At 46.0% G+C, this 26,258-nt stretch overlaps 1 protein-coding gene across 1 annotated transcript in view; it reads right to left on the bottom strand.

Annotated features, from left to right (window-relative positions):
• The window catches only part of LOC121552737 (T-cell activation Rho GTPase-activating protein-like), a 48,798-nt gene extending 29,651 nt beyond the window's left edge, over positions 1 to 19,147 (bottom strand). Inside the window, exons 1-2 of the mRNA XM_041865761.2 lie at positions 18,933 to 19,147; positions 6,527 to 6,615 (exon numbers count right to left, since the gene is read on the bottom strand). Coding sequence (XP_041721695.1) covers positions 6,527 to 6,615; positions 18,933 to 19,028 — 185 coding nt within the window. The 5' untranslated portion in view covers positions 19,029 to 19,147. The remainder of the gene's footprint in view (positions 1 to 6,526; positions 6,616 to 18,932) is intronic.
• Between the last annotated feature and the right edge of the window lie 7,111 nt (positions 19,148 to 26,258).

Genomic DNA, 26,258 nt, shown 5'->3' with positions numbered 1-26,258 from the left:
CCTGCTGATCTGGGCGCACACCACCCTTACGGCACGGCACTCCGGTACTACGCACACCCTGCAATCTCTAGCACAAAAATACTGGTGGCCCACCTTGGCTTCTGATGTCTCTCGCTATGTCAACTCGTGTTCCGTATGTGCCCAAACGAAGACCTCGGAATGCCCCGGCAGGCAAACTAGTTCCTCTACCAGTGCCTCAGCGACCTTGGTCACAGCTGTCCATAGACTTTGTCACCGACCTCCCACGGTCTGACGGCTTCACCACAGTGGTGGTCGTGGTCGTAGATCGGTTCTCAAAATCATGCCGTTTTTTGCCACTAATTGGTCTTCCTTCTGCTCTCCAGGTTACTGAGGTCCTGTTCCAACAGGTCTTCCGGCACTATGGACTTCCGGAAAACATCGTCTCGGACCGTGGCCCCCAATTCACCTCCCGAGTGTGGAAAGCTTTCCTGGAGAAGATCGGGGCCACGGCCAGCCTCACTTCCGGGAATAGGCCTCAGTCAAATGGGCAGGTGGAGCGCATGAACCAGGAGCTGGGGAGGTTTCGTCATTGCCACTGTCAGGACCAGCAGGGTGAGTGGGCGAGGTTTCTTCCCTGGGCAGAAAATGCCCAGAACTCCCTCGTTCACTCCTCCAAGGGGCTCACTCCCTTCCAATGCGTCCTGGGGTACCAGCCGGCCCTTGCCCCTTGGACATCCAGCCGGACCGATGTGCCCGCTGTCGACGAGTGGTTCCGCTGGACAGGTCTGGGACGCCACCCATGTCCGTCTCCAGAGGGCCATTTGTCGGCAGAAGGATCAAGCTGACCGCCACCGCAGTGAGGCTCCCGTATTCCAGCCTGGTGATTGCGTCTGGCTGTCCACTCGAAACCTCCCACTCCACCTGCCCTGCAAGAAACTGAGCCCCCGGTTTGTGGGGCCATTTAAGGTCCTCCGGGGGATTAATGAGGTGTCGTACCGGCTGCTCCTTCCCCATCACTACCGTGTCTCACCTACTTTTCATGTGTCTCTCCTCAGGCTGAAGGTTCCTGTTACTCTGGCGGATGCCGTCCCCCGGGGTATGCCCCCTCCGCCCCTGGACATTGACGGGAGTCCGGCGTATGCTGTGAGGGATCTGCTGGACTCCGTGGGGGACGTCTCCGTTACCTGGTGGACTGGGAGGGGTATGGCCCTGAGGAGCTGGGTTCCGGCTGGGGACATTCTGGACCCCAAATCTAATTCAGGACTTCCCCCGTCGCCGCCCTGACCGGCCCGCTCCTCGTCCTCGGGGTCATCTTCCGGGGGGGTACTGTCATGTCTCCTCCCGTTGCTCCCATCCGGCACTCTGATTCGCCGGTCTATTGAGCCACCGGTCTGAGCGCACCACCTTGGCAAACACAGGAATGGAAACCCAACGCACCCTAATCTCCTCCAGCGCACCTGCACCTCATCATCTCATCACCACCTCTATATAGCCCTGGACTGTTCGTTCATTGTTGTGTGTAATTGTTAGCGTTGTGTCGTTTACTCACTCTTTGTTATTCTCTTTCTCATTGTTAAGTAAACCTTTACCTTGTTAATTCCTGCGTCTGTGTCCTGACCCTTCGTATACTCAGTACTCGTCACAGAAATACACACCACTCACGAAAATGGATGCAGCAGGAGTTTCCCAGTGCCTCGACCAGCACCAGCAGCAGCTTGCCCAGTTGAACGCCGCCATGCAGGAAGTGCTCCAAACTCTGCATAATCTGCCCAGCGCTCCGGTTCCACCTCAGGGAGCGGCGAGTGCACCCAATCCACCTGTTACATACTTTCAAAATCTTAGCTAGCAGTCATCATCACGAATCAAGTAGACAATCTACTGGCAAATTATTTTTAATCCTTGTCATATGAAGAGAAATAATGAAGAGAAATTATAGATAAAACATATCGGTGCTCATTGGACATAAACATTACCCAACAAGTTGGAAATCGCTAATTCAACAATGAGTGGTTTGGAAGGAATCAGTGGATAACTGCAAGCATTGCAAAGCAATCACTAGCCTGCTATTCAGTGGAGTGGGTGTGTTCCCAATTCTGGGTTTAAGGGTCTCTTTTCCGAGTTTAAAATGATAAATACTGGCCATGCTGTCAATCCAGCATGATTTCTGCTGCGCTCAAAACAACTGTTAACTCGAACTGGGATACAGTGAGTGTCACGCCCTGGCTCTGGGGACTCTTAAATGTTGAGCCAGGGTGTGTAGTTTCTATGTTAAGTTTTCTATGTTGAGTTTCTAGATCGTGTAGATCTATGTTGGCCAGGGTGGTTCCCAATCAGAGGCAGCTGTAGCTCGTTGTCTCTGATTGGGGACAATACTTAGGCAGCCTTTTGGCACCAGTCTGTGTGGGATCTTGTTCCGTATAGGTTTGTTGTGTTAACCTTAAGACTTCACGTATCGTTTGTTTGTTGTTTTGTCGTGTGTTCAGTACTTTAATAAACATGTACACTTATCACGCTGCACCTTGGTTCAACCAATCCTTAAACGATCGTGACAGAAGATCCCACCAAATGAGGACCAAGCAGCGTGTCCAGAAACAGACAGCCTGGACCTGGGAGGAGATGCTGGACGGGAAGGGATCCTGGACTTGGGAGGAGATTCAGGCCGAAATGGATCGCCGTCCTTGGGAGGAGACTGTGGAGGCGCACTATAGAGAGGAGCAGCGGCAACGCAGAGGGTGCCGGCCGAGGAGGAAGCCCGAGAGACAGCCCCAATAACATTTTTTGGGGGGGCTAAAAGGGTGGTTGGCGGAGCCTAGTGTTAGAGAAGAGCCAACTCCCCGTACTCATGCTAGGAAGCGTGTGACTGGGCAGGCTCCGTGTTATGCGGAGCCACGTACTGTGCCGCGAGTGTTCCGGCACAGTCCTGTATGTCCTGTGCTAGCACCACGCACGTGTCGTGCGAAGATGGGCATTCAGCCAGGACGGGGTGTGCCGGCTCAACGCTCGTGGTCTCCAGTACACCTCCTCGGTCCCGTATATCCTGCGCCGGTGCTACGTGCTGTATCGCCAGTACGAGTGCACAGCCCCGTACGTCCTGTGCCAATGCCTCACACATATTGTGTGGAAGTAGGCATTCAGCCAGGACGGGTTGTGTCAGCTCTCCGCTCCAGACCTCCAGTCCGCCTCCACAGTCCGGTACAGCCCGTTCCTGCTCCCCGCACCAAGCCAGTGGTGCGTGTTCCCAGTCCGGTCCGGCCCGTTCCTGCTCCCCGCACCAAGCCAGTGGTGCGTGTTCCCAGTCCGGCCCGGCCTGTTCCTGTCCCTCGCGCCAAGCCAGTGGTGCGCGTCGCCAGCCCGGTCCGGCCTGTTCTTGTCCCTCACGCCAAGCCAGTGGTGCGCGTCACCAGCCAGGTCCGGCCTGTTCCTGCCCCTCGCGCCAAGCCAGTGGTGCGCGTCACCAGCCCGGTCCGGCCTGTTCCTGTCCCTCCCGCCAAGCCAGTGGTGTGCGTCGCCAGCCCGGTCCGGCCTGTTCCTGCCCCTCGCGCCAAGCCAGTGGTGCGCGTCGTCAGCCCGGTCCGGCCCGTTCCTGCTCCCCGCACCAAGCCAGTGGTGCGCGTCGTCAGCCCGGTCCGGACCGTTCCTGCTCCCCGCACAAAGTCAGTGGTGCGCGTCGTCAGCCCGGTCCGGCCCGTTCCTGCTCCCCGCACCAAGCCAGTGGTACGTGTGTCCAGTCCGGCACGGCCCGTGCCTGTTCCACCGGTACCTGGTCCGGCACCGGTCAGCTGCTCCACTCCGGAGCCAGAGCAATCCGCTCCACCGGGGTCCGGTCCAACTCCAGTCCGCGGATCCACTCCGGAGCCAGAGCAATCCGCTCCACCGGGGTCCAGTCCAGCTCCGGTCAGCCGCTCCACTCCGGAGCCAGAGAAGTCAGCTCCACCGGTGCCCAGTCCAGCTCCGGCCAGCGGCTCCAGTCTTGAGCCTGTACAGTTCGATCCACCGTCGTCGGGTCCAGCTCCAGTCAGCGGTGCCAGACCAGACCAGGGGCGCAACAGGGAGGTGGAGAGAAAGTGGTGGTCACGCCCAGAGCCGGATCCGCCTCCGAGGCGGAATGCCCACCCGGCCCCTATCCTGTTATGTTTATGGGGCGTGGTCGGAGTCCGCACCTTTGGGGGGGGGGTACTGTCACGCCCTGGCTCTGGGGACTCTTAAATGTTGAGCCAGGGTGTGTAGTTTCTATGTTAAGTTTTCTATGTTGAGTTTCTAGATCGTGTAGATCTATGTTGGCCAGGGTGGTTCCCAATCAGAGGCAGCTGTAGCTCGTTGTCTCTGATTGGGGACCATACTTAGGCAGCCTTTTGGCACCAGTCTGTGTGGGATCTTATTCCGTATAGGTTTGTTGTGTTAACCTTAAGACTTCACGTATCGTTTGTTTGTTGTTTTGTCGTGTGTTCAGTACTTTGATAAACATGTACGCTTATCACGCTGCGCCTTGGTTCAACCAATCCTTAAACGATCGTGACAGTGAGGGAAAAAAGTATTTGATCCCCTGCTGATTTTGTATGTTTGCCCACTGACAAAGACATGATCAGTCTATAAATTTAGAGACAGAATAACAACAAAAATATCCAGAAAAACGCATGTCAAAAATGTTATAAATTGATTTGCATTTTAATGAGCGAAATAAGTATTTGACCCCCTCTCAATCAGAATGATTTCTGGCTCCCAGGTGTCTTTTATACAGGTAACGAGCTGAGATTAGGAGCACACTCTTAAAGGGAGTGCTCCTAATCTCAGTTTGTTACCTGTATAAAAGACAACTGTCCACAGAAGCAATCAATCAATCAGATTCCAAACTCTCCACCATGGCCAAGACCAAAGAGCTCTCCAAGGATGTCATGGACAAGATTGTAGACCTACACAAGGCTGGAATGGGCTACAAGACCATTGCCAAGCAGCTTGGTGAGAAGGTGCCAACAGTTGGTGCGATTATTCGCAAATGGAAGAAACACAAAATAACTGTCAATCTCTCTCGGCCTGGGGCTCCATGCAAGATCTCACCTCGTGGAGTTGCAATGATCATGAGAACGGTGAGGAATCAGCCCAGAACTACACGGGAGGATCTTGTCAATGATCTCAAGGCAGCTGGGACCATAGTCACCAAGAAAACAATTGGTAACACACTACGCCGTCAAGGACTGAAATCCTGCAGCGCCCGCAAGGTCCCCCTGCTCAAGAAAACACATATACAGGCCCGTCTGAAGTTTGCCAATGAACATCTGAATGATTCAGAGGAGAACTAGGTGAAAGTGTTGTGGTCAGATGAGACCAAAATGGCATCAACTCAACTCGCCGTGTTTGGAGGAGGAGGAATGCTGCCTATGACCCTAAGAACACCATCCCCACCGTCAAACATAGAGGTGGAAACATTATGCTTTGGGGGTGTTTTTCTGCTAAGGGGACAGGACAACTTCACCGCATCAAAGGGACGATGGACAGGGCCATGTACCGTCAAATCTTGAGTGAGAACCTCCTTCCCTCAGCCAGGGCATTGAAAATGGGTCGTGGATGGGTATTCCAGCATGACAATGACCCAAAACACACGGCCTAGGCAACAAAGGATTGGCTCAAGAAAAAGCACATTAAGGTCCTGGAGTGGCCTAGCCAGTCTCCAGACCTTAATCCCATACAAAATCTGTGGAGGGAGCTGAAGGTTCGAGTTGCAAAATGTCAGCCTCGAAACCTTAATGACTTGGATAAGATCTGCAAAGAGGAGTGGAACAAAATCCCTCCTGAGATGTGTGCAAACCTGGTGGCCAACTACAAGAAACGTCTGACCTCTGTGATTGCTAACAAGGGTTTTGCCACCAAGTACTAAGTCATGTTTTGCAGAGGGGTCAAATACTTATTTCCCTCATTAAAATGCAAATCAATTTATAACATTTCTGACATGCGTTTTTCTGGATTTTTTTGTTGTTATTCTGTCTCTCACTGTTCAAATAAACCTACCATTCAAATTATAGACTGATCATGTCTTTGTCAGTGGGCAAACGTACAAAATCAGCAGGGGATCAAATACTTTTTTCCCTCACTGTGTGTTTATTACATAGCTCTGAAATGTGAACGTGATAAAACTGAAACAAAAGGTCAAAGAATTTTTACCCAAAAAATATATTTCTCTCCATTGAAACCCCTTTCTATCAAATCAAATGTATTTTATAAAGCCCTTTTTACACCAGACTAAATCCCCAAAGAGCAAACACTGCAGAAGCAGAAGTCAAGCACAGTGGCTTGGAAAAGCTCTCCAATTTCTACCCATTAAAACCTCACAAAGTGGCAACTGACTTTTAGTGGAGGGGTGTTGTTACAATGGGGAGGCTGCCAAGGGAGGACGGCTCATAATAATGGCTGGAATGGAGTCAATGGAATGGTATCAAACATGTGTTTGATGTGTTTGATACCATTCCATTCTCTCCATTCCAGCCATTATTATGAGCCGTCCTCCCCTCAGCAGCCTCCCCTGGTTGGTACCACAGTGAGAACAGAGTGGACAGGAGCAGAGCCAACTCACCTGATGGAAGACCATGGCATGCTGCCCAGAGCATTCTCAAAAGTCAGGCAAGGGGCAGAACGCCGCCTCTGAGCCAAACTGCGAAGGTGCTGTATGGAAACAGAAGGTTTGAGCATAATGTTAATCAGCATCGTCAAGTAAAAGGCATAAGCTGACGCACACCTAAAAATGTTTTACAGAGGTGCTGACTAACAGGAGAGTCAATTATAAAAATATGCTCGCACACACACACACACACGTCCCTACAATTTCACACTTTTTCTGATCAAGTGAATCAAATAAATCTCTTCAGGGTAAAAGGCATAAAAATAGAATGACTAATAATTATTGGGCTATATTTTTCAAAGATACAGTAAACTGCAAACTGTGACATTTGGATTTCAGAACCCCATTATAGCTATTCCTTTGTCTGTACAGACTCATGTTAAGAGCTATAATTTGCCAAGCTGATTTTGTACCAAAAAATTATATACTTAAATCATACCTCATTAACATATTTTAAGTTTATTTAAAATTATCTAAATTGGAACAATTTTAAATACATTGAATGGATTTAATGTCAATTTTATTTGTATTTTAATAGCATTTAAGTGTATTAAATACATATAAAATTACCTAAATTGGGACACTTTTTTTTACTTAAGTATATTCTCAGTATATTAGATAAAGAGCAAAACAAATCTACTTTGAATATACCTTAAGTACATTAATGTACACTTCTCATCAATTAGAAATATACTAAAATGGTATTTTAATTATAATTCCTCTATTTTCATTACAAATAAATTGTATTTATAATGTGTTTCAAGTATACTTTTACAAATACACTTCTACTCATTAACCACATTAGCTATTGTAATTAGCCATGTAAAGGTTACCTTGATTGACCAAGGCATCTTCTCAGCCAACGTTAACGTGTTATTTACAGAGCAGCTCTGGCTTGAGCAGCAATTTACAAATAACACTTTTGAACAGGGGCGCAACTTTGGTTTTAGAAGTGGGGGGGGACATAATTATATATACACACTACCGGTCAAATGTTTTAGAACATCTACTCATTCAAGGGTTTTTCTTTATTTTTACTATTTTCTACGTTGTAGAATAATAGGGAAGACATCAAAACTATTAAATAACACATATGGAATCATGTAGTAACCAAAAAAGTATTAAACAAATAAGAATCTATTTTATATTTGAGATTCTTCAAATAGCCACCCTTTGCCTTGATGACAGCTTTGCACACTCTTGGCATTCTCTCAACCAGCTTCATGAGGTAGTCACCTGGAATGCATTTCAATTAACAGGTGTGCCTTCTTAAAAGTTAATTTGTGGAATTTCAGTCAATACGGAACATTTCAAGAACTTTGAAAGTTTCTCCAAGTGCAGTCGCAAAAACCATCAAGAACTATGATTAAAATGGCTCTCATGAGGACCACCACAGGAATGGAAGACCCAGAGTTACCTCTGCTGCAGAGGATAAGTTCATTAGAGTTACCAGCCTCAGAAATTGCAGCCCAAATAAATGCCTCACAGAGTTCAAGTCACAGACACATCTCAACATCAACTGTTAAATTTTTACATTTACATTTTAGTCATTTAGCAGACGCTCTTATCCAGAGCGACTTACAGTTAGTGAATAAATTTTTTCATACTGGTCCCCCGTTTGGAGAGGTTTACGCCTGTCTACAACAAAACACACATGCCAAAGATAACCTAATGTTTAGAATGCAATGTCTCAAGATATTGCATAAGTAAAATGGTTAAGAGGCATTTAGTTTATTCCTCCTGTGAAAAAAATAAGGAAACAAACACAATACAGACCACATAACAACCAAGTCTACTCTTAAATGTACTTACTTTTTTAGATGAAATGTATCAATATATGGATTTAACATATCATTGTAAATGCTGAACAGTTGGTTTTAATAATTGTTTAATAACAACAATAAGATGTATTTTGAAATATTTCATGAACCATTGAGAATGCAAAGAAAGGACATACATTTAAAGCTCTTTATATCAGCCAATGAAAATAAAAACTCCTAGACTACAGGCTCACACAGCTGTATATCCTCAAAACAGTTTCATCACAAGAATACCAATAACCCAACAAGCAGCAGCCATATCTATTTAGTTGTTGAAGGCACATAGATCTATATGTAGGGTGCTACATCTACGGGAAAGTCAGACACTGCAAGTCATAGAACTTGAGCAAGGCAATGACTATGCCATGATGACAAGCCACAATAGAACTACAGAAATCTGCCACATCTACAAATAACACTGTTTGTGCTATACAGTCAGCACAGCGTATTGGCTTGTTGCAGGCTCTATATTTATTTGTGTTCAGCTGTTAGGGTGTAAAGCTGGGGGCTCTATCACAGGAAATCTATCAGCTAAATTTGAGATACTGTGAATGTAGCTGTAACTACTAATCTCGTTATTTGAATTCTATAATACTCAAATATACAATTTTGCTAATTAATCTACACAATTTTCTAGTACAGGTACAATATATAGAATATCACATAATTCAGTATAAAAATGCACAAATGTAGATATTTACCGTTGAAGACAACTTGAAATGAAATGCCTCAATTTGACTTGCTATGTCACGTTCGTTGAATGACGGGTCAGACCAAGGCGCAGCGTGAAATGCGTACATGTTTATTAAATGCTAAACACACGACAAAACAACAAACCAACGACACGTGAAGTCCAAAGGCTAACACAAAACAAGGCTAAACACGGAACAAGATCCCACAACATGACAGTGCCAATAGGCTGCCTAAGTATGGTCCCCAATCAGAGACAACGAGCGACAGCTGCCTCTGATTGGGAACCACACCGGCCAACATAGAAATAAACATACTAGATCCCACCCATAGAAAAAGCACAACAAGGAATATACACACTGACTCAACATATAAGCGTCCCCTGAGTCAGGGCGTGACAGTACCCCCCCCCCAAAGGTGCGGACTCCGACCGCACAACATAAACATAACAGGGTAGGGACCGGGTGGGCATTCCGCCTCGGAGGCGGATCCGGCTCGGGTCGTGACGTCCTCTCACTCTCCGCCTCCCTGTTGCGCCCCTGGTCTGGTCTGGACCTCGGCGCGCTGCTTCCACTCTCCTTCCTCCCACGATACGCCAGGCCCTGTCTGGACCCTGGTGTGGGAGACCCCGAACCTGGAGAGGGGCTAACGTCATGGTCTGGACTGGAGCCGCTGATCGGAGCTGGACTGGACCCCGGTGGAGTAGACTGCTCTGGCTCTGGAGTGGCGCAGCTGACCGGAGCTGGATCAGGCACCGGTGGAGCGGACTGCTCTGGCTCCGGAGTGGAGCAGCTGACCGGAGCTGGATCAGGCACCGTTGGAGCGGACTGCTCTGGCTCCGGAGTGGAACCGCTGGCCGGAGCTAGACCAGGCACCGGTGGAACGGGCACGGACCGTGCTGGACTGGACAAACGCACCACTGGTCTGGTGCGATGAGCAGGCACGGGCCGAACCTGACTAGGAACACGCACCACTGGCTTGGTGCGAGGGACAGGAACGGGCCGCGCCAGACTGGCGACGCGCACCACTGCCTTGGTGCGAGGAGCAGGAACGGGCCGGGCCGGACTGGCGACGGGCACCACTGGCTTGGTGCGAGGAGCAGGAACAGGCCGGGCCGGGCTGGCGACGCGCACCACTGGCTTGGTGCGAGGAGCAGGAACGGGCCGGGCCGGGCTGGCGACGCGCACCACTGGTTTGGTGCGAGGAGCAGGAACGGGCCGGGCCGGGCTGGCGACGCGCACCACTGGCTTGGTGCGAGGAGCAGGAACAGGCCGGGCCGGACTGGCGACGCGCACCACAGGCTTGGTGCGAGGAGCAGGATCAGTCTGGGCCGGACTGGTACGCGCACCACAGGCTTGGTGCGAGGAGCAGGAACAGGCCGGGCCAGACTGGCGACGCGCACCACTGGCTTGGTGCGAGGAGCAGGAACGGGCCGGGCAAGGCTGGCGACGCGCACCACTGGCTTGGTGCGAGGAGCAGGAACAGGCCGGGCCGGGCTGGTCGACGCGCACCACTGGCTTGGTGCGAGGAGCAGGAACAGGCCGGGCCGGGCTGGTCGACGCGCACCACTGGCTTGGTGCGAGGAGCAGGAACAGGCAGGCCGGGCTGGACTGGCGACGCGCACCACAGGCTTGGTGTGAGGAGCAGGAACGGGCCGGGCCGGACTGGCAACGCGCACCACTGGCTTGGTGCGAGGGGCAGGAACGGGCCGGGCCGGGCTGGCGACGCGCACCACTGGCTTGGTGCGAGGAGCAGGAACAGGCCGGGCCGGACTGGCGACGTGCACCACAGGCTTGGTGCAAGGAGCAGGGACAGGCCGGGCCGCGCTGGCGACGCGCACCACTGGCTTGGTGCGAGGAGCAGGAACAGGCCGGGCCGGACTGTGGAGGCGGACTGGAGGTCTGGAGCAGAGAGCTGGCACAACTCGTCCTGGCTGGATGCCTACTTCCGCACAGTATGTGTGAGGCATCAGCACAGGACGCACTGGGCTGTGCACGCGCACTGGCGATACAGTTCGTAGAACTGGCGCAGGATATGCGGGACTGAGGAGGCGTACTGGAGACCAGGAGCGTTGAGCCGGCACACCCCGTCCTGGCTGGATGCCCATCTTCGCACGGCACGTGCGTGGTGCAAGCACAGGACGTACAGGACTGTGCCGGCGCAATGGCGACACAGCACGTAGCTCCTCATAACACAGAGCTTGCCCAGTCATACGCTTCCTCGCGTGAGTACGGGGAGTTGGCTCTGCTCTGACACTAGGCTCCGCCAACCACCCTGTGTGCCCCCCCCCAAACATTTTCTTGGGGCTGCTTCTCGGGCTTCCTCCTCCACCGGCCTCCTCCGTGTTGCCGTTGCTCCTCTCCTGCCTGGGCATCTACCTTAGCCCATGGTCCTTTCCCCGCAAATATCTCCTCCCATGACCACAAATTGCCCACCTGTGACATGGCCATTCGCTCCGCCTGGACACGCTGCTTGGTCCTCGCTTGGTGGGATCTTCTGTCATGTTCGTTGAATGACGGGACAGACCAAGGCGCAGCGTGATATACGTACATGTTTATTAAATGCTAAACATACGACAAAACAACAAACCAACGACACGTGAAGTCCAAAGGCTAACACAAAACAAGGCTAAACACGGAACAAGATCCCACAACATGACAGTGCCAATAGGCTGCCTAAGTATGGTCCCCAATCAGAGACAACGAGCAACAGCTGCCTCTGATTGGGAACCACACCGGCCAACATAGAAATATACATACTAGATCCCACACATAGAAAAAGCACAACAAGGAATATACACACCCTGACTCAACATATAAGCGTCCCCTGAGTCAGGGCGTGACATGCTATTACAGGGGAATTCACCATTTCACAAGGTAAAATGAATTAGGCCTCAAAACCTTTAAAATGACAACATTAAATTGTCATGTTTAAACATGTCAAATGTCCATCGAAATGTTTCAGAGTTTGCTTTCGAAAACGTTTCATATCATACAAGCACCAAGAAATAAAATGTAAAAAAAGTTATTTGTTTGTCATAGATGAATACAATAGGAATGGTATTAATGCACTCTAAAACAATTAGTGTCTAGCAGTAATCAGAGTAGAGTAAACTGAAAGTGAGTGTGCTTCTGGCACCACCATATGATGGTAGTCATACTCAACCTCTGGAATCATGCAGCGTCCGCCACTGCACCACAACCCCATACTGTTCAGAGGGGACTGTGTGAATCAGGCTTTATGGTCGAATTGATGCAAAGAAACCACTACTAAAGGACACCAATAAGAAGAAGAGACTTGCTTGGGCCAAGAAACACGAGCAATGGACATTAGACCGGTGGAAATTTGCCCTTTGGTCTGGAGTCCAACTTGGAGATTTTTGGTTCCAACCGCCGTGTCTTTGTGAGACGCAGTGTGGGTGAACGGATGATCTCCACATGTGTATTTCCCACCGTAAAGCATGGAGGAGGAGGTGTTATGGTGTGGGGGTACTTTGCTGGTGACACTGTCTGTGATTTATTTAGAATTCAAGGCACACTTAACCAGCATGGCTACCACAGCATTCTTGTCAATGATCTCAAGGCAGCTGGGACCATAGTCACCAAGAAAACAATTGGTAACACAGTATGCCATGAAGGACTGAAATCCTGCAGCACCCGCAAGGTCCCCCTGCTCAAGAAAGCACATATACAGGCCCGTCTGAAGTTTGCCAATGAACATCTGAATGATTCAGAGGAGAACTGGGTGAAAGTGTTGTTGTCAGATGAGACCAAAATTGAGCTCTTTGGCATCAACTCAACTCGCCGTGTTTGGAGGAGGAATGCTGCCTATGACCCCAAGAACACCATCCCCACCGTCAAACACAGAGGTGGAAACATTATGCTTTGGGGGTGTTTTTCTGCTAAGGGGACAGGTCAACTTCACCGCATCAAAGGGACGATGGACGGCGCCATGTACAGTCAAATCTTGGGTGAGAACCTCCTTCCCTCAGCCAGGGCATTGAAAATGGGTCGTGGATGGGTATTCCAGCATGACAATGACCCAAAACACACGGCCAAGGCAACAAAGGAGTTGCTCAAGAAGAAGCACATTAAAGGTCCTGGAGTGGCTAGCCAGTCTCCAGACCTTAATCCCATAGAAAATCTGTGGAGGGAGCTGAAGGTTCGAGTTGCCAAACGTCAGGCTCGAAACTTTAATGACTTGGAGAAAATCTACAAAGAGGAGTGGAACAAAATCCCTCCTGAGATGTGTGCAAACCTGGTGGCCAACTACAAGAAACGTCTGAGCTCTGTGATTGCCAACAAGGGTTTTGCCACCAAGTACTAAGTCATGTTTTGCATAGGGGTCAAATACTTATTTCCCTCATTAAAATGCAAATCAATTTATAACATTTTTTACATGCGTTTTTCTAGATTTTTTTGTTGTTATTCTGTCTCTCACTGTTAAATGTCACGGTCGTTGAAGGACGGGGTCAGACCAAGGCGCAGCGTGAAATGCATACATGTTTATTTAACTGAATAAAACATAAACATACAAAACAACAAAAGGCAACGAAACGTGACGTCGAAAGGCTATACACGAACATTACATAGATCCTCACACCCTGGCCAAACATAGACATAAAAACCCTAGATCTAAACATAGATCTACCACCACATAGAACTCAACATGCACACCCTGACCAAACTAACTAGAGTTCTGTAGGTCAGGGCGTGACATTAAAATAAACCTACCATTAAAATTATAGACTGATCATGTCTTTGTCAGTGGGCAAACGTACAAAATCAGCAGGGGATCAAATACTTTTTTCCCTCACTGTAGATGGCATCATGAGGAAGGAAAATTATGTGGATATATTGAAGCAACATCTCAAGACATCAGTCAGGAAGTTAAAGCTTGGTCGCAAATGGGTCTTCCAAATGGACAATGACCCCAAGCATACTTCCAAAGGTGTGGCAAAATGGCTTAAGGACAACAATGTCAAGGTATTGAAGTGGTCATCACAAAGCCCTGACCTCAATCCTAAAGAACACTTGTGGGCAGAACTGAAAAAGCGTGTGCGAGCAAGGAGGCCTATAAACCTGACTCAGTTACACCAGCTCTGTCAGGAGGAATGGGCCAAAATTCACCCAACTTATTGTGGGAAGCTTGTGGAAGGCTACCCAAAATATTTGACCCAAGTTAAACAATTTAAAGGCAATGCTACCAAATACTGTGGACTGTCATGAACACAATGGTGTTGTCACGCCCTGACCTATAGAACTCTAGTTAGTTTGGTCAGGGTGTGCATGTTTAGTTCTAGGTTGTTGTATATCTATGTTTAGATTCTAGTTGTTATATTTCTATGTTTGGCCGGGTATGATTCCCAATCAGAGGCAGCTGTCGCTCGTTGTCTCTGATTGGGGATCATACTTAAGTAGCCTGGTTGCAGTCCTTGTTTGTGGGATCTTGTTCCGTGTAGGCTGGGTGTTGTATAGCCCATAGGACTTTCACGTCACGTTATTTTGTTGTTTTTTTGTATGTTATTCTATATAATAAACATGTACACTTTTCACGCTGCACCTTGGTCCGACCCGTCTCTTAACGTGCGTGACAGGTGTACTCCGTTATGCTCTACGACCCCACAAGTGTCATGGGACTTGTCTGAAGGTAACCCGGTACCGGTTTAGTTTTGTGCCAATAAAAAAAGGGGTTGAATATGAGTTCAAAATACTAAAATATTTCCTGAGCTTTCTTATATCTCCTAGACACTTCAAAACCTTATTCCTTATGATACATTTTTTGACTGTTTAATTTAGCTATTTATGAATGTGTTGTTCAATGTGTATCTATGGGCTATAGATGTAAATGCAAAATTCAATATTTTATCAAATAATAAAAAAATATTTTTGGGTGATACATACAGGGGTCTTAAAATTCAAAATCAAATAGCGAAATTATCTATGGTATGACCATATTAAACTAATTTAATATGTTAATTTAGTAGAACCCCAAAGGCTTAGACTTTTAGAGATTATTAAAGTGCATGGTGCATTACATTACATAGATACAGACATAGATGCCATTTGGGACACATTTGTCCAGACTGTTTCCCCAGCCCCCACCTCCATCACTGTGGATCCAGACTAGAGCAAACTGGCTCTGGCAAAAACAATTACAGCTTTATCAGACATAAAAATTAATTTAAAAAAACACAGGCCCCATAATTCACCACCCTAATCTGCCACTGTGTACTCTCTGTTCAGAATTAATGAGTGTTCATTTTGACAATGTGTGACAACAATCTCGCAACACGAATGCCCTGTGCACCTTTTAATATCGCTGAAAAATTGCCAAGGCACCCACCGCAGACAGAGCTTTGGAGGAGTCGCATAGGGTGAAAGCTGTGTCTGGATTTACAGTACGCAAAATGTATCTGAATTTACAAATGCTCGAAATATAAATGTGTAGTAGGCATGATGGGTTTGGATTTCTTTAGCCTATCATAGTCCTGTCAACAAACAAAGAAAAGAAAGGTCAAGAAAGGTAAAGGATTAGTCCTCATATTACAGGCATTATGCAGCTACTGTACAGTAGGAAGCTGCCTTTGGTTTGGAACACAGCCATAGACATAGCTGAGTTTTGTCTGTGTAGCTTGCAGTAACTAGAAGTCTGTTCCGTTCAATGACATGACATATCACTCGAGCTCCTGCTAAAACAAAATGCTATACTATGGAAATATGGTAAAATAAGTTCAAGTTTTAGTGATGTCTTTATGTCTTGCTGATTGAATGCCACGCCATTGTACAGTATGCTACAGTATAGATATTAGATATTGGTGAGCACAAGAGCTCAGAAAGCATTACTGAATGTAGAATGGTGAAGGTGAGGTGTCGAGCAGTTGCAGTTCCTCACTGTTGTTTGTAATTGCCACATTTGTTGATAAAATACAGGCGCATTGTTCCTTTAAAAAACTGGAAAATTAAGGTGAAAGCAATAATAAAAAAAAAAGGACAAGCCAGTGGAAAGAATAATCTCCAAAGTCTTGTCAACAAGCAGAATATAATAACTTCCTTGACATCTATTACGACAGTGAACGTATCTGTTCATCCATTCTTATCATCTACCCCTCCATAGAAAACAGCACGTGTTTTTGTGGACCAACTTTATCCAGGTCTAATAGTAAAAAGAAAACAAATCAAAGAGAACAAAGTATGTCATCGGGATCATCTGGCAGCCATCTTGTTTTTGAAGCACTGTCCTTTTTTATTTTTTCCTTTACTTTTTTTTAGGGGGTAGATCAACTTTAATATTGCAGATACATTGTGGGTTCTATCAATATAATTGTCTGCATCATTTCCAATCCCCCATATACAGTGCATTCGGAAAGTATTCAGACCCCTTAACTTTTTCCACATTTTGTTACGTTAGTCTTATTCTAAAATGGGTTAAATAAAATAATTTAATCTTCAATCTACACACAATACCCCATAATGACAAAGCGAAATCAGATTTTTTGCAAATGTATTAAAAATAAAAAACAGAAATACCTTATTTTAATAAGTATTCAGACCCTTTGCTATGAGACTCGAAATTGCGCTCAGGTGCATGCTGTTTCCATTGATCACCCTTGAGATGTTTCTACAACTTGATTGGACATGATTTGGAAAGGCACACACCTCTCTATATACAGTGGGGGGAAAAAGTATTTAGTCAGCCACCAATTGTGCAAGTTCTCCCACTTAAAAAGATGAGAGAGGCCTGTAATTTTCATCATAGGTACACGTCAACTATGACAGACAAAATGAGGAAAAAAATCCAGAAAATCACATTGTAGGATTTTTAATGAATGTATTTGCAAATTATGGTGGAAAATAAGTATTTGGTCAATAACAAAAGTTTCTCAATACTTTGTTATATACCCTTTGTTGGCAATGACACAGGTCAAACGTTTTCTGTAAGTCTTCACAAGGTTTTCACACACTGTTGCTGGTATTTTGGCCCATTCCTCCATGCAGATCTCCTCTAGAGCAGTGATGTTTTGGGGCTGTCGCTGGGCAACACGGACTTTCAACTCCCTCCAAAGATGTTCTATGGGGTTGAGATCTGGAGACTGGCTAGGCCACTCCAGGACCTTGAAATGCTTCTTACGAAGCCACTCCTTCGTTGCCCGGGCGGTGTGTTTGGGATCATTGTCATGTTGAAAGACCCAGCCACGTTTCATCTTCAATGCCCTTGCTGATGGAAGGAGGTTTTCACTCAAAATCTCACGATACATGGCCCCATTCATTCTTTCCTTTACACGGATCAGTCGTCCTGGTCCCTTTGCAGAAAAACAGCCCCAAATCATGATGTTTCCACCCCCATGCTTCACAGTAGGTATGGTGTTCTTTGGATGCAACTCAGCATTCTTTTTTCTCCAAACACGACGAGTTGAGTTTTTACCAAAAAGTTATATTTTGGTTTCATCTGACCATATGACATTCTCCCAATCCTCTTCTGGATCATCCAAATGCACTCTAGCAAACTTCAGACGGGCCTGGACATGTACTGGCTTAAGCAGAGGGACACGTCTGGCACTGCAGGATTTGAGTCCCTGGCGGCGTAGTGTGTTACTGATGGTAGGCTTTGTTACTTTGGTCACAGCTCTCTGCAGGTCATTCACTATGTCCCCCCGTGTGGTTCTGGGATTTTTGCTCACCGTTCTTGTGATCATTTTGACCCCACGGGGTGAGATCTTGCGTGGAGCCCCAGATCGAGGGAGATTATCAGTGGTCTTGTATGTCTTCTATTTCCTAATAATTGCTCCCACAGTTGATTTCTTCAAACCAAGCTGCTTACCTATTGCAGATTCAGTCTCCACTTGCCGTGTTTGGAGGAAGAAGAAGGATGAGTACAACCCCAAGAACACCATCCCAACCGTGAAGCATGGAGGTGGAAACATCATTCTTTCGGGATGCTTTTCTGCAAAGGGGACAGGACGACTGCACGGTATTGAGGGGAGGATGGATGGGGCCATGTATCGCGAGATCTTGGCCAACAACCTTCTTCCCTCAGTAAGAGCATTGAAGATGGGTCGTGGCTGGGTCTTCCAGCATGACAAAGACCCGAAACACACAGCCAGGGCAACTAAGGAGTGGCTCCGTAAGAAGCATCTCAAGGTCCTGGAGTGGCCTAGCCAGTCTCCAGACCTGAACCCAATAGAAAATATTTGGAGGGAGCTGAAAGTCTTTATTGCCCAGTGACAGCCCCGAAACCTGAAGGTCTGTATGGAGGAGTGGGCCAAAATCCCTGCTGCAGTGTGTGCAAACCTGGTCAAGACCTACAGGAAACGTATGATCTCTGTAATTGCAAACAAAGGTTTCTGTACCAAATATTAAGTTCTGCTTTTCTGATGTATCAAATACTTATTTCATGCAATAAAATGCAAAATAATTACTTAAAAATCATACAATGTGATTTTCTGGATTTTTTTAGATGTTTTATTTTTTAAATTTAGATTCCGTCTCTCACAGTTGAAGTGTACCTATGATAATTACAGACCTCTACATGCTTTGTAAGTAGGAAAACCTGCAAAATCGGCAGTGTATCAAATACTTGTTCTCCCCACTGTATATATATATTGTTAAAGTTATTCAAGTATAAATTACCAAAGTTACCATAGATTGCCACAGATTACCTGTTAATTACCAAAATTACTGAAGATTCCGGTAACTTTGGTAAAATACCAGTAGCTTTGCAACCCTACAGCCATCATCACATGGCAACACCACTAAAACCATTATAATTTGACCCTTGCCATGGCAATTCCCTCAGTCTGCACCGCTCAAAATTCTAACCATAAAGGCTTACTAAAGTTGGTTAATACTCACAGGACGTAGTCCTAAAGCCTCAGCTTCATCATAGCTTCCCCTCCTCATCGCTGCGATCCCAAGATCTTCCAGTGTTCGTGTTCTTGGAGCTTCCATGTCTGTGTCCCTGTATCCCTGTCCGTGTCCCTGTATTCCTGTCAGTGTCCCTGACAGGGTCCAGTCTGTATGTGGAGCGGAGTGCAGGGGAACAGCGTTGGGACGTGGGAGTAGACCACTGGGGCTCTACAGCACACAGGAGGAGTGCAGGAACAGAATGGGGCACCAGGTCCTTCTGACCGGCTTCTTCAGCTGGTGCTAATGAAGGTTTAGAACAATGGAGGCCCTCTGGACAAAATAGGAAAGGGGGTTCTGCTTGACCTGGGCCCGCTGGCCCCACAGTCCCCCTCCTCCATCTCTCTATCTGGCTCCACTCAGACAGGCTTCCTGCAGTAATGAGATCGCCGGGCGTCCCACCAAAGCACTCGCCCCCATTTCGAGGCTAACGAGCAGGGCGCCGCCGTGACAACCAGGCCCAACAATACCTCAGAAAAGAGGGGGCTCACACACACACACACGAACAAATACAAGAATGCACGCATACACACCCCTCAACCCTCTCAGATCTGGATGTGTTTGGAGTGTGATTAAAAAGGGCATGAAGGGGTACGAATAAAGTATCCTCCGCCCTGCACCCTCACATCATTCTCAAGCCCTCGCACCGACTATGGGGATCTTGTTAGGTTTGAAAAACAAGAGGTAAATATCCTCACCTCTAACCCACATCTCATTATTCTCTGTTCCTGGAGCTGTTGCGCTCAGGGTTCGGCTCTAAAGGAAGGAAAACATCAGGACGTGATTCCAAGACGTGGGGTATAATAAATAGCATACTCTTGACTTGATTGGTTTCAATCCAATGTGTCTGACTAGTCATTCATTACCTCAATAGTCCGTTTGAAGAGGATATTGGCTGTTGTGTTGAGGAGTCTTGAAGTTGATTCCATGGAGATGGACTTGGGTTGCACAGACTATTTATTTCCAGCTAGGCAACCCAAGTAATTTTCCTTCCAGTGATCAATGGAAATAGGATATACTGTTGAGAATATCAAAAGTTATTTAAAGGGGAAATCAGCTGTTGAAACAATAACAAAGCGTACTCCCCGTCACTGTTTCAATAAAAAGAGGGATGGGGCTGAAGAAATATAACCAATCTCAAATTCATAGACAGATTAGAAACATTAAAAAAAAGTTATCCTTTATAGATAACTATCCTAATATATTCACGTCACCAAATAATTGATTAAAACACACTGTTTTGCAATGAAGGTCTACAGTAGCCTCAACAGTACTCTGTAGGGTAGCACCATGGTGTAGCCGGAGGACAGGTCGTTTCCGTCCTCCTCTGGGTACATTGACTTCAACACAAACCCAGGAGGCTCACGGTTCTCACCCCTTCTATAGATTTACACAGTAATTATGACAACTTCCAGAGGACGTCCTCCAACCTATTAGAGCTCTTGTAGCATGAACTGACATGTTGTCCACCCAATCAAAGGATCAGATAATTAATCTAGTACTGAAAGCATAAACTACAGCTAGCTAGCACTGCAGTGCATAAAACGTGGTGAGTATTTGACTCAAAGAGAGAGAAAAACAACAGTTGAACAGTTTTGAATAAATTAATTTATTCAAAAATGAAGGAGAAGCAAGAGAAAGAGAGCTAGCTGTATTTCTTTGTATTTTTTTTTACTTTCACTTCATTAGCTAGCAAATGCAGCTAGCTAGTTTAGCCTACTCAAACACCTGGCTCAATCAGAGACGGATGCTATGTTAGCTAGCTGGCTATGGCTATCCAACACTGGAACTCTTCCAAGTCAAAGTACGTTTTTGGTTTGATTAATTTCGGCCACCAGGGCCCGCCGGTGTAGCTGCTAAACTGCTTGCTGACTGTACACTGTACAGCACGATTGTAGCGGTTTTACTAACGCATTAGTTCTAGTAGCTACAGTATGTTGACTGTGATGTTAGCTAATGTGGTGAAAACGATGTAAGCTGTGTGTAGAGGTTATGGTATGAAGGTTTGGCTTGGAAAGCTTTTTTCGCCTGGTCACAGACAGCTGATGTATTGTGCATTGAAGACCACAAGCAAATTAAAAAAGTGAGAGGAGGAGAGCACATAGATGCGTGATCAATCTGTTTGTAAGTGGCTGCTATGAAAGTGAACTGTGTTTGCGTGTGATCAGGGGTGTGTCCATTCCACCGATTCTGTTGAAAAACTGTTCTTAAACGGAAGCAAACGGAACGAAACGGGGATAAACATACCTGAATTTGTCCAAAAGAAACTCTCATTTGCAGCTGTTGGACTAATGATTACACTCTATATCAGCTAGATGCAGGCAAGAGTGTGCAAGGCAGTATTGAATGTGTCACTGTCTGTCACATTGAATACAAAAAATGTCTCTCGACCTGTGCACCTATGCTGTAAACTTTTTTTCATAGGCTAGGTTGTAGCAACCTCATGATGGGTATAGGGAAAATATGAGTATCATATAGTAGCCTAAACATATCGATGTTACATTGAGCTGGGTGAATGGAATATGAATGACAGTCATCCAATATACTGTAATAGAAATAAGGCCATGCTCATAAAAAAAAGAATTGTCCTCCCTCATCTTAAACGGCACTGACCACCACTGGATTCGTGGCTGTACAGTGTTTGATTCCATTTACTTTGTTTACAAACATTGGAGTAAAACAAGCTTATATTTTGGGTTCTGATGGGGTATGAGAGTTGAACTAAGCTCATGAGGCATTTATAAGTTACAGTGAGGGAAAAAAGTATTTGATCCCCTGCTGATTTTGTACGTTTGCCCACTGACAAAGACATGATCAGTCTATAATTTTAATGGTAGATTTATTTGAACAGTGAGAGACAGAATAACAACAAAGAAATCCAGAAAAATGCATGTCAAAAATGTTATAAATTGATTTGTATTTTGATGAGGGAAATAAGTATTTGACCCCTATGCAAAACATGACTTAGTACTTGGTGGCAAAACCCTTGTTGGCAATCACAGAGGTCAGATGTTTCTTGTAGTTGGCCACCAGGTTTGCACACATCTCAGGAGGGATTTAGTTCCACTCCTCTTTGCAGATCTTCTCCAAGTCATTAAGGTTTCAAGGCTGACGTTTGGTAACTCGAAACTTCAGGTCCCTCCACAGATTTTCTATGGGATTAAGGTCTGGAGACTGGCTAGGCCACTCCAGGACCTTAATGTGCCTCTTCTTGAGCCACTCCTTTGTTGCCTTGGCCGTGTGTTTTGGGTCATTGTCATGCTGGAATACCCATCCATGACGCATTTTCAATGCCCTGTCTGAGGGAAGGAGGATCTCACCCAAGATTTGACAGTACATGGCCCCGTCCATCGTCCCTTTGATGCGGTGAAGTTGTCCTTGTCCCCTTAGCAGAAAAACACCCCCAAAGCATAATGTTTCCACCTCCATGTTTGACGGTGGGGATGGTGTTCTTGGGGTCATAGGCAGCATTCCTCCTCCTCCAAACACGGCGAGTTGAGTTGATGCCAAAGAGCTTGATTCTGGTCTCATCTGACCACAACACTTTCACCCAGTTCTCCTCTGAATCATTCAGATGTTCACTGGCAAACTTCAGAAGGGCCTGTATATGTGCTTTCTTGAGCAGGGGGACCTTGCGGGTGCTACAGTATTTCAGTCCTTCACGGAGTAATGTGTTACCAATTGTTTTCTTGGTGATTATGGTCCCAGCTGCCTTGAGATCATTGACAAGATCCTCCCATGTAGTTCTGAGCTGATTCCTCACCGTTCTCATGATCATTGCAACTCCATGAGGTGAGATCTTGCATGGAGCCCCAGGCCGAGGGAGATTGACAGTTATTTTGTGTTTCTTCCATTTGCGAATAATTGCACCAAGTGTTGTCACCTTCTCACCAAGCTGCTTGGCGATGGTCTTGTAGCCCATTCCAGCCTTGTGTAGGTCTACAATCTTGTCCCTGACATCCTTGAAGAGCTCTTTGGTCTTGGCCATGGTGGAGAGTTTGGAATCTGATTGATTGATTGCTTCTGTGGACTGGTGTCTTTTATACAGGTAACAAACTGAGATTAGGAGCACTCCCTTTAAGAGTGTGCTCCTAATCTCAGCTCGTTACCTGTATAAAAGACACCTGGGACCCAGAAATCTTTCTGATTGAGAGGGGGTCAAATACGTATTTCCCACATTAAAATGCAAATCAATTTCTAACATTTTTGACATGCGTTTTTCTGGATTTTTTTGTTGTTATTCTGTCTCTCACTGTTCAAATAAATGTACCATTAAAATTATAGACTGATCATTTCTTTGTCAGTGGGCAAACGTAGAAAATCAGCAGGGGATCAAATACCTTTTTCCCTCACTGTATATTGTTCAAGAATCAATGGGTACATATCATTGATTTATAAGTCCAAAAAAGTATGTAGCAACTGCAGATTGTCCCTTTAAATGTAAATGTGTAGTCTACTCACTACACAAACAGATATTCTATGAGGAGAATGTAAACAGGAGAATGTGAAGAGGAGAGGAGATACAATACTGAACACTAATCACCTAAAAGCATGTGGACGACATGAGTTTGATATCGCTAATATGGAAGTGTATGGGAATACATACAAGTATATCTTTCCGTGACGAGCGATCAAGATTTTGGAGAAAAGTGGCTCAATTTAAAATGTATTTAATCTACAAGATCCGTTCCTCTCTTTGATATTCACTGAATAAATGTCTCTACAGACATAACAGCGTCATATCAAACATAAACCCAGTAAACGTTATTGTTATGCACACTACATGCCTACCAACAATGACATCAATGCTTCCATTAGCCTATACATAAGAGCAGCAGGCAGACAATCCTGAGCGTGTTAGAGTTTTCATGGCTGGCTGGATCAAAGCTGATATGATATATGAGTTATGTAACAATACTGTGATGCACTGGTTCCCTTCCAAACGGTTACAATGCCTAACAACAACGGCCCCTTGAGAAGACAGTTTGGTCTTTCGAATGAAAGAACAGAACATTGAATGTAAAAATATCGTCTGTCAATTAGTCTGTCAATTCAAAAGACTTGGGTTGGGGTGTCGGCCGAGTCGCAGTTGTCACACAATTATCAAAATCTATGTATATACATTCTGGCTTCGTGTATCCATCCTCAGACAATGTCGGCACATGAGAGTCGATTTTTATTTGCAAAACATCTCATGTGCGGCATGTCCTTGGCTCTTGTGCGCCAATTGTATAAGTGTTCCTAACAGCGGGTTTGAACCCGGGTATCCTGTTTGTCACAGGACTGTGCTAGCCCAGAATCCTCAAGTGGTGGCCCGTGAATACCTGTGAATAACCTCTTGTTATTATCTTAAAGTGGCCCTCGATCTAATCTAATTGAGTATCCCTGGCCTAGGCATTACGTCGGGGAGTCAACGCCTACTCCTCAGGTCTCAGACAAGGTAACTAATTCACAACAGTGGTTCTAAACCAATTCTGTTACATAAGGATGGATTCATAAAGGCAGGAAGTATTTCTATGGATTTAAATGATGGTATTATTGGTCCCATAATATTACTGTACCGTTAGGCATGTTCTTAGTGTCATGACAGATCAAAATACTTCTGTAATGGTTTATGTGACATATAGCACACACAGATTACACCCCAAGACAAGAAATGTTGTTTATGAAAGTTCAATCAGGAAGGCTGGTCTGAATGCTTGTTTAACTTCATCCAGTAAGCATAACATCATTCACTCTGTTTCCTATTCTACAGACATTGTGGGAATTATTACAAACGTATCATCATCAGCATAGCGTCTCATTCTTCTCCTCTTTCCTATTAGCCATGTGTGGAACGTCATTCACCTATTGACCTTTAGCATATAAGCACCGCACAATAACGTTTGCTGTTTAACCTATTTTATTTATTTTTATTTTTTATTTCACCTTTATTTAACCAGGTAAGCCAGTTGAGAACAAGTTCTCATTTACAACTGCGACCTGGCCAAGATAAAGCAAAGCAGTGCGATAAAAACAACAACACAGAGTTACATATGGGGTAAAACAAAACATAAAGTCAAAAATACAACAGAAAATATATGTACAGTGTGTGCAAATGTAGCAATTTATGGAGGTAAGGCAATAAATAGGCCATAGTGCAAAATAATTACAATTAGTATTAACACTGGAATTATAGATGTGCAAGAGATGATGTGCAAATAGAGATACTGGGGTGCAAATGAGCAAAATAAATAACAATATAGGGATGAGGTAGTTGGGTGGGCTAATTTCAGATGGGCTGTGTACAGGTGCAGTGATCGGTAAGGTGCTCTGACAACTGATGCTTAAAGTTAGTGAGGGAGATAAGAGTCTCCAGCTTCAGAGATTTTTGCAATTCGTTCCAGTCATTGGCAGCAGAGAACTGGAAGGAATGGCGGCCAAAGGAGGTGTTGGCATTGGGGATGACCAGTGAGATATACCTGCTGGAGCGCATACTACGGGTGGGTGTTGCTATGGTGACCAATGAGCTAAGATAAGGCGGGGATTTGCCTAGCAGTGATTTATAGATGGCCTGGAGCCAGTGGGTTTGGCGACGAATATGTAGTGAGGACCAGCCAACAAGAGCGTACAGGTCACAGTGGTGGGTAGTGTATGGGGCTTTGGAGACAAAACGGATGGCACTGTGATAGACTACATCCAATTTGCTGAGTAGAGTGTTGGAGGCTATTTTGTAAATGACATCGCCGAAGTCAAGGATCGGTAGGATAGTCAGTTTTACGAGGGCATGTTTGGCAGCATGAGTGAAGAAGGCTTTGTTGCGAAATAGGAAGCCGATTCTAGATTTAACTTTGGATTGGAGATGCTTAATGTGAGTCTGGAAGGAGAGTTTACAGTCTAACCAGACACCTAGGTATTTGTAGTTGTCCACATACTCTAGGTCAGACCCGTCGAGAGTAGTGATTCTAGTCGGGTGGGCGTGTGCCAGCAGCGTTCGATTGAAGAGCATGCATTTAGTTTTACTAGCGTTTAAGAGCAGTTGGAGGCTACGGAAGGAGTGTTGTATGGCATTGAAGCTCGTTTGGAGGTTTGTTAACACAGTGTCCAATGAAGGGCCAGATGTATACAAAATGGTGTCGTCTGCATAGAGGTGGATCTGAGAGTCACCAGCAGCAAGAGCGACATCATTGATATACACGGAGAAAAGAGTCGGCCCAATAATTGAACCCTGTGGCACCCCCATAGAGACTGCCATAGGTCCAGACAACAGGCCCTCCGATTTGACACATTGAACTC

The sequence above is a fragment of the Coregonus clupeaformis genome, chromosome 36, assembly GCF_020615455.1.
Source record: "Coregonus clupeaformis isolate EN_2021a chromosome 36, ASM2061545v1, whole genome shotgun sequence".
NCBI lineage: Eukaryota > Metazoa > Chordata > Actinopteri > Salmoniformes > Salmonidae > Coregonus > Coregonus clupeaformis.
This window is presented reverse-complemented; position numbering and strand designations above follow the sequence as displayed.